Genomic DNA, 9,451 nt, shown 5'->3' with positions numbered 1-9,451 from the left:
CAGCATCATCATCAATATTTGCCCTGAATTCTTCAGCCCCTTATTTATGGATTCTGTCAACTGGAGTTTTGTGAAATTTCATCAGATCTACACCTTGTGGCATCGGGGGTACAGGTTGAGGAATTGGGGGAGGTGGGGGAAGTTGTGCATTCGGGTTCGTACGAACGAACTCAGTATACCAGGCATTCATCATTTGGAGAAAGGCTTCCCGAGCCCCTTCTCCTCCTCCTTGACCAACAGTAAGAGGTGGATTTTCAGTTGGCACTACCCCTTCAGTCGGAGCTTGTAACGCCTCAATTTTTGGGACTTCTGTTAATTTTGGTGAATTTTGGAATTTTTGTGTTTTGACTGTTTGGCGTAGGTTTAATTATGTTAGTGGGCTCTAGAAGGCCCAAGCTTAAGCTAAAACCTGGTGATTTTAATCCATAAGAGGAAAAGGGGGGTTCTGGTTAACAAGGGTCTTAAATATTATTTGGGTAAAATAAGACATCAGGAAGCAAGTGGCGAAGTGGCATGTGACGCCACTGGCAAGGCTATAAAAGTGGCGTGTGGATGCTAAGGAGAGCTGAGGTTCAAGTCACAATGACAACATATTAAGGGAATTATTATTTTTATGTTCAGAAAAGGTAAGCAGTGGAACTGAAGTGAAAGTCTGTCAGGAGAGGATTTAGGAGTTGATAAGCGATAGGATTTAGGAGTTGATACGGATACGATTTAGGAGCAGATAAGGGAGGAAATTTAGGAGCTGATCAAGGAACAAGAGGTGGCCGGCCAAGGGACTTTAGCATGGGAATTTCGGCTAGGGTTAGTGCCAATATAAATTCGGCATTAGTGGTAAGTGGTGCCATTTCCTGACCATTCTCCTCTTCTTTTCTTTTTCTCTTCTCTCCATCCACTTATTCTTTTCTTCTTCTTTTCCCCATAGCCGAATCCTTCAGCCACCCTACTCTATACCACCTTCCTTCCATTATTTTTAAGACTATAGCCGATTGCCTCAAATCCCGAAATCCCGAAAACTTGACTCCTTTTGTACCGATTTTCCCTAGCCAAATCTCTTATTTTACTCATCATCTTTGGCTGATTCTCTCAACCTCTAAACCCCAGGTTTCTGTCGACAATAACACAAGTAAAAACCCTCATATTTTATCTTTCTCTACACTTTTGCAAAAAGCCGAAACTCCCACACTATCCTACAGACATAACCGAATACTGAGATCACTGAGGGCTCAACTTTTGTTATCATTTGAGGGCTTAGAACTACATCAGAATCAAGTAGGAACTAAGGGGGAACGTTGACTGGAAGAATCGGTGGTAAGTCTTTCCAACTTAGTCTATCTTGCATATTTTAAGAAAAGCCGGAATCCTTAAAAAGGTTAGGGAGGTTGTCGTTTTTTTGGACTTGTAGCCCTAAGGGGTTGTGATAATAGTATTATTTTGGTAATAGTGTGATTAAGAGGCTGTTGATCAAGGGCTTGGACAAGTGGAGCGAACGGATCTAGATCGAGACACTATTTTCGGCAAAGGTAGGAACGCTAAGGCCTAAGGTGTTGTTGGCCGAATAAGGTAAGAAGTTAATATGTAGTTCGTTTCGGTAGTAAGATTAACGTGGTAGTATTATAATTGTAGGTAGTTCATGTGTGGATCTCGTCAGCGAATCGTCATAAAACAGGTGTGTAACTGACACCCTTTCATAGACTAGATCGGCAAAAGCTAAAAAGTCGAAATGCCGAAAAGTTGGTATTTTGGGAAATTACGAGTGTGCGAATGCTCGTAAGATAGTTGGGTTTGTATGTTTGGTATTCTGAAGGTAATAAACTGCGATACGTGCGATTTCGTGCATTTTGATAACTTGGGTTTAATGGGCCAAAAATCGGGTTCATGGGCCAACGGGCTCAATTTGGTAAGTATGCGCAGTAAGTATTCTGATAGTACGTAAACGGATAGGATATGCATGAAAACCCTAAAAGTAGCTAAATTACTACAATACCCTTATGTATGGAAAATTACCATGATACCCTTAGGTGTAAATGACCAATATGCCCCTAGGGTTAATTTTGTCTGAAAAGCATGTTGATTTAAATTTGTATGATGTATGCCATGAAAGAATATTTGTTGCATGGGGACATGGGTTATATTTTGGAGGAAGCGTCCTAGTGGCTATGCCACAATTATCTGATCTGGTGGCTCTTGTAATGCCCCCACTCTCGAAACCGTCGCCGGAGTCGAGCTTGAGGAGTTACCGAACATAATTTATCAAATTAAGAACTTCAAATCTTTTGTTTCTACATTCACAGCTTTCTAGCTACTCGCATCACAATTACAAGAAAAATCATATCTCAAGTTACAAAACTCAAAATCAAGATCTATAAATTTTCCCTAAATCTAGACTCATATATCTATTTACTAATTGTTTTATAGAATTTTTGATTGGGCCAATTAGTACAGTTTATTAGTTAAAGTCTCCCCTGTTTCAGGGTTCGACTACTCTGACATCTATGTATTATGAATCATATATCTCTCTATACAGAATTTCAATGACTACGAGGTTTATTTTTACTAAACTAGACTCAATAAGGAATCTGTAAATATAAAGAATGACTTCTAATTATTTTTTCACAATTTATTATGAATTTTTAAAGTCAAAACAGAAGATCTAGAAATCACTCTAACCCTGTTTCACAAGGTTTCAAATATCTCATAAATTATAATTTATATGCCCCTTTTTTTTATCCATATGAAAATAGACTCATTAAGCTTCAATTTCATAACTTTATCATCATTTAATTCTATTTATACTATTTTTAGTGATTTTTAAAATTCATGTCATTGCTGCAGCAATATTCTGTTTTAAGGCAAATTTCATCTTTTCATGAGTTGTTATGAACTAGATAACCTATTAAACTTCCATGATATCAAACATGATCTAAATTTAACCATCACCATGACTTATCAATATCAAACATTTTCTCAACCAATCATGGCCATATCATAAAATTATTTACACAAAATAAATATATTGCTATACATGCCATACTTAAGTTTTACAAGCCATTTACCCAGATGAAAGTCCTTTGGATAGTGTGATCGAACCTTCGACCCGTCCCGATTCGCGAGCTGGCTTGTTCAAAACTACAGTAAATAAAGAGGAGGGAGTAAGCATAAATGCTTAGTAAGTTCATATGTAAATAACAAGTAACATAACAATACAAATATACCAAACAACTTTAGCATGGTATCACCAAAACATATATCATATTTCTAAACATCATTCATCATCTTACTACCTTATCGTTGTTGTATCTATTATCAACTCGAGGGTTAAGAACATACCTGTCCAAAGTGTCCATTTCACAACACTTACCAAAACGTCGCTTGCATCTTAAGTGTTCTTTCATTTCACTAGAAATTTCACCCGTTGAACACATCGGAATACAACTCGGATACACGGATAATTTGCACACACTACAGGAAAACAGACTTTTAAGTGCCGCTAAAATTATTTGCGGCGCTTTTCCGAACGCCGCGAAAAACGCCGCTATAGATGACGCCGCTAAAGTTTGCTGCGTTTATTTAAAAAAATGCCGCTAAATGTGATGACCTTTAGCGGCACTTTTCACACAAACGCCGCTAAAAGTCATGACCTTTAGCGACGCTTTTCCCACAAACGCCGCTAAATGTCATGACCTTTAGCGGCGCTTTTCCCACAAACGCCGCTAATGGTCATGACCTTTAGCGTTACTAATCCCACAAACGCCGCTAAAGGTCATAAAATTTTAAAAAAAATTATTATAAAATATTATAAAGGTCATGAAAAATTAAAATTCATTATCAAAATATTGAGAAGAATAATATCCATGATATAAATATAAAAATTTTCTATTAAAATTCATTATCAAATTAAATTTTCTATGAAAAATTTAACTTTAAAACTAAATATAAAAATTGATTAATTCAAATTTAGAATTTAAAATAATAAATTAATAACACAATTAAAATCCAAAAGTTAGAACTTAAGTTATTAAATATTAAAATAAAAATAAAAATATAGAATCAAAACTAAAATAAATAATAAAAATTAGATTAAATATAAAGATATAAGTAAAATACAACAAGTCTTTTACTAACAGCAAGTCCAAATACAACATCTTATTTGCAAATCTAAACAACACTGAAAATGCAAAGGTCTTTTATAAAAGACAAATTGCTAAGTTTTGAACTAAGGATTCTAATACCTCGGAGGACAATGCAAAGTTTAAAGCTTGATAAACTACACTCTCATCAGGAGAAGATGCCAATGAACCTACAAACAGATGCCAATTTACAACATTTAAGCACTTCAATTTACAGCATTTAAACACTTCAATTTGCAGCACTTTAACATCTCAATTAACAACATTTATACAACTCAATTACAACAATAAAACATCTCAATTTCCAGCAACTAAACACTTCAATTTGCAGTACTTAAACACTTCAATTTACAACATTTAAACACTGCAATTTACAACATTTAAACACTGCAATTTACAGCATTTAAACACTTCAATTTGCAGCATTTAAACAACAGCATCCATCAATTAAATAAAATGAATTTTAAACATTTAATAGTCATTTCCATTATAATCGACAGCAAATTATCCACCATTTAATTAGCTTAGTTTCAGCATTAATTCGGTAATGAGCAACAATATACAGCAGCATTCAATCCACCATACAAAGATATTTCAAACATCAATTTTCTCACTTCCGGACCTCATTAATAGCAGCAATTTAATAGATTTCTTTCATACAGTTCTTCGAACCCGAAACAGCAAGATTAAACAACCAAGGATTGATCTTACCTAAACCTGATAAACCATGTTATTAGGATGTTGAAATTTGAAAACCAAGATCATTGCTAGTGCTAATTAGTAAAAACAACAGAACATCTAAACATTGCAAGACAGTAAGTCAGGAAAATTAGGGCATGCTTTCAATACATATAGGCTAGCTCAAAATGTTCCTAAGTTGCCAAACGGACTACTAGAGCACTGAAATTTAGTAGGGACTTGAGACAGCTAGAGTTCCTTTCTTTCTACCTTTTTCATTTCATTTTGTCCTCCATATAAATTAATTAGAGCTATAATTTCTATTGCAAAATAAAAATAAATACCAGCTGCGATCATAAACATTTAAATACTTGTGCACATAACAAGATGAATTATTTCAAGGAGCAATTAGTATAAAAAACTAAGGAGTTGTTTCAAGGAACAAAATAATAGATACAGAGCATGTTCTGGTAAAAAATTAACTTTGGAACAAAACTAACAACAGTTTTAAGCTCAAACTTATACATTTATTCTATTATATAATTAAAACAACAATCTTATATAAAAACAATAATATAATATTTAATAAATATTCATAAAAAATGAATAAAATATGTAATTACATATTAAATTAAATGAAATAAGCACCTTGGTAAAAACAGTTTGAGTACATATGATGGTAAAAACAAATAAGCACATTGGTCATACCTGCCAAAGTATCACAAAGTTCATCAGGGAATAAACTGTACAAAGATAGGACCTTGAGTACATACCCTGTCCAGTTTTGTGGAGGCAATAACATCGACATATAAGGAATAACCATGTGCTTAGCCTGCTTGCACAAGCGATATTAGTATATCCACATGCTTTCAAGTAGAAAAATTTATTCAAGGGGGTTACTGTTTATGAATGGAATGCTTGTTAAATGCCATCTATTAAAGACTACTTACAGTTTTCTCAAGTCCTTTGCGAACTAGTGGATCACATTCAATAACATCATATCTTCTATTGCCTTTGCTGGTAAAGGATAAACACCAAAAAAAAATTTCTATTATGAGTTATAAGTTATGAGTTAAGGCACAAATAATGAAATATAAGCATTATTTAAAGAATAAATAATTTATCAGCTATGGTTCTTGAAGAACTCCATGACTTAAGATTCACTCTTTATTCAAAAAATCCAAATAAAGCTAATATTATTGAGCATGCAAGCATACAAGTACTATATCCACGTCTAATTCATTTTCAAAGGATAAAATAGGTATTATATGACCCCCCCAAAAAAAAAAGAATGAGCATTCCTGCACAAAGGTATGTAAGCTATCTATTTTTTTGAGAATAGAATCTCGTGTGCAAAATAAATTGAATAAAAGACAATATTGCACTGTTTGGTAGTAAAAATTAAACATTCCCCTTTTTTCTAAAATTTCAAAAATTTCAACAAGAATAAGAAAATTAATTAACCTATTTCTATCATGAAGACTCCTGCCTAAAGAAAATGTGGATGGGAAAAGCAGAAGCTTGGGATAGCATTTTACTTGCTGAAGTAATAAGAGGTTCCACGTTAATAACCCAACCTATTTTTAGTAAATATATTATATTAACTTAATTGATAATAGCTGATAGTGCTGCTCATAAGTTATTATTTCAATTGCTTGAGTAGATTGAGGAATTAAAGGGTTGGAACAAGAAATATGTTTTAAATGCACTCAGAGTGGTGCTTAATTATCCAAAACAGAATTGCCATAAAATTGGTTAGATAATATTTAGATAAATAATATAAGCATAAATACTTTCAAACAAAAGGCAAAAGAAATTTGAACCAATCTTATAGAGAAAGGCTAAGATATGCCACAGTTGTGCAGAAGCTAAAAGACTAAGCCAAAGCATTAAGAAAATAGTTCATTATTCGATTTTGTCGACCCTCAGTTACCAGACAATGGTAAAGAATCAACCCCTAAAGAAATTGTCTACACATGAGTGCACATTTTCACCATTTTCCTGGACACAACAAAATGTTTTCTAAGTACCTACACGACAACAAAAATTCCAAGCAGAACAATTTCCAAGCACCAACTCTAATCAAGTTGTACTTAGATTATTAGATCTATAAAAAGAAAAGAAAAGAAAATCCTAGTACGTACCTTGGGTCCTCTTTCAATATTTACCAACAAATTATAAAATTATATTAATTGTGAAGTAGCATGTAAATATAGAAATTCATGGATGGAGGGTGAGAATAAGAGCAAACAATAAGTACAGTTTACCCAAGAACCAAAGCTCCTTTCAAATTGCAGATTAGGTAAATAAAGGATTTTAGCAGGTCTTAGAATCAGACAAAAAAGCAAAGTTTATATGATATTCACACCCAGATTTAGTTCATACAATTTAATCAATTGAAGATCAGATTTGCATCAAAGAACCAACATGCAAAAGTAAAGATATGGAATATAGGATAGTATTAAATCCTACACACAAAATAATACATGGATACTGACCTCTTACAAAAATAATTGTCAATTCAAGTACCGATAACAAAAACTCCCCTTATAACATTTTAAAAAAATGAATAAAAACAATAAGTAAACAAAGATTAAGAAAGGAAATCTTTCATGGAAAAGCAGATCAATTAATTTCAAACATAAATGATCAGTATAAGAGATAGAATAAAAAGCCTGCATATTGCATTGATAATGATAAATCTAAAATCATATACTTATCAATGCATGAACATGGTAATATTTCCTTCTATATTTTGCCTGTAAACATAGTGTAATTGTACAACCATCAAAAGAAGATTCCAAGAATTGAACATTGTACTAAACACGCGTGGTACATTATGAACAGATTGAGGGGTATTGTTATCTACTTAAATAGATCATTGCCACCAAAACAACCTCAAGAACTGCAATGGTCAATCAGAAACTTCATGCATGTCAAAAAAAAACCCTCTTCCGACTATAGATAAACAAAATAGAAACAAAGACATCAAATAAGACCCAAACAAAGCAACAAGTTAAACGACAGAACCTTCGTTTGGCATTGAGAGAAGCGAGGACAGTGTTGTACTCAGAGACATTGTTAGCATAGTTTCGTTTGGCTTTTGTTCCAGTTAAATCCAAAAAATGGCGATGACCCAGTGAACGAAGCAGAGTCTTGTTGGGACCTGTTTTTGACATTGCTTGCTTTCAAGTAAAAACAACAGCATCGCTTAAAAATAACAGATATCTTGGATTCTATTTTCCATGAAAATTGAATCTAATAGAAATTTGGGTTTACCAAAATTACTACCAACAATGCAATGCCAAGTAGGTCCATATTTCTTGTCAAATTCTTTCTTAATGTACTCTGCTACATCTTTCTTTACATTGTTCTTCTCGAAAGCCTACTCAATACCCCCAGAAGGAAAAACCACTCCAAGTCAGCAAATTTACAGTATTTACTAACAAATCAAGATCAAATGAAAAAAAAACCCAGAAAATAATTCCAATAAAAAAGCCATAAAAATTAGGAATCTTGTAAGGTAGATAAAAAGAGCTAATAGAGATGGCGATATTGACAGCCTCTTTTTGCATGTCGTCTTTCATGTCGGCGCTTTTGATGATAACTTTCTTGGGTTCTGCAGTAAGCACCGGAGAAGGCTTCAATTCATCGATTTTCCGTTGTTTCACCGTTAGAGCTTCGGTGGTGCTTCTCTTAACTGCTTCAGTACTCATCCTGTTTTTTTCTTTTTCGTTTTTCAAATTCCAGAGCCAAAAGAAGAGAAAAAGAAAAGGGAGAGACTCAGTTTCCACAAAATTCCAGTTTGCAATAATGGGGTTTTTGTTTTAGAAGAAAATGAAAAATGGAAAATTGGAAACGATTCTGTCAGGTGCTATACTTTGGTGAATGAATTGAAGTCTGTTAACTGTTGAGAAAAAGAGAAAGCAACGAGCGGGCAACCAAAAGTTATTTTAGGGGATTGAGCGGGATTTTAATTTCACCTTTTGCGGCGTTTTAAAAAACAACGCCACTATAGTTTAGTTTTTTGCGGCGTTTTTAGCTTAATTTTTTGTGGCATTTTTTCTTAAAAACGCCACTATTGCTTAATTTTAATTTTTTTTTCATTTTTAATATTTTTTTATTTTTTCTTTCAAATTTTTTGTGATAAGATTATCATTTTTTAGAATTTTTTTTAATTTTAAATATTTAACTTTTTAACTAAAATATAGACTAAAATATTAAATATTATTTTTTTAGTTTTTTAGTTTTTTAATTTTTAATTTTTAATTTTTAATTTTTAATTTTTTTGAGCATTTTTATAATTTTTAAATTATCATATTAAATAAAAAAGGAAACTTTAACAGAAATAAAATGAAATCGATGAATTAAAAAAAAATACAAAATGACACAACAATACAAGCATTATTCTTTTAAGTATGGTCTGTATTAGTTGCTTAGATTTTTATATAAATGACATTTAATTATATGTATACACCTAAATTTTGATAGAGATACATCTCAGAATTATATATGAATTTCAGTTTAATATGTAATTGTAGACGGTTAAATTCTAATTATGGTTTAAATGTATAGTTGAAACTTTAATTTTGATTTATATCATACACGTTTTAAAAAATAAATACATCAATAATATATTTTTA

At 32.5% G+C, this 9,451-nt stretch overlaps 1 protein-coding gene across 5 annotated transcripts; it reads right to left on the bottom strand.

The window, feature by feature from the left end:
* Window positions 1-4,057: 4,057 nt before the first annotated feature.
* On the bottom strand, window positions 4,058-8,775 carry LOC107917027 (uncharacterized). Of its 5 annotated transcripts, XM_016846418.2 has the most exons (7): window positions 8,369-8,741; window positions 8,088-8,193; window positions 7,839-7,974; window positions 5,759-5,825; window positions 5,582-5,640; window positions 5,457-5,516; window positions 4,058-4,300 (listed from the first exon to the last, which is right to left on the bottom strand). In XM_016846418.2, the coding sequence occupies exons 1-7, from the start codon at window positions 8,522-8,524 to the stop codon at window positions 4,279-4,281; spliced, it is 606 nt and encodes a 201-aa protein (XP_016701907.1). In that variant the 5' UTR covers window positions 8,525-8,741; the 3' UTR covers window positions 4,058-4,278. The 5 variants fall into 5 exon arrangements, with proteins under 5 accessions (XP_016701907.1, XP_016701910.1, XP_016701906.1 ...); XM_016846421.2 differs by lacking the exon at window positions 5,457-5,516 and having other exon boundaries at window positions 8,369-8,775; XM_016846417.2 differs by lacking the exon at window positions 5,457-5,516 and having other exon boundaries at window positions 5,517-5,640; window positions 8,369-8,751.
* Window positions 8,776-9,451: the final 676 nt, after the last annotated feature.

This window comes from Gossypium hirsutum, chromosome A04 (assembly GCF_007990345.1).
Source record: "Gossypium hirsutum isolate 1008001.06 chromosome A04, Gossypium_hirsutum_v2.1, whole genome shotgun sequence".
In the NCBI taxonomy this organism is placed as follows: domain Eukaryota; kingdom Viridiplantae; phylum Streptophyta; class Magnoliopsida; order Malvales; family Malvaceae; genus Gossypium; species Gossypium hirsutum.
Note: the sequence above shows the minus strand (reverse complement) of the source record. Positions and strands in the feature narration are given on the sequence as shown.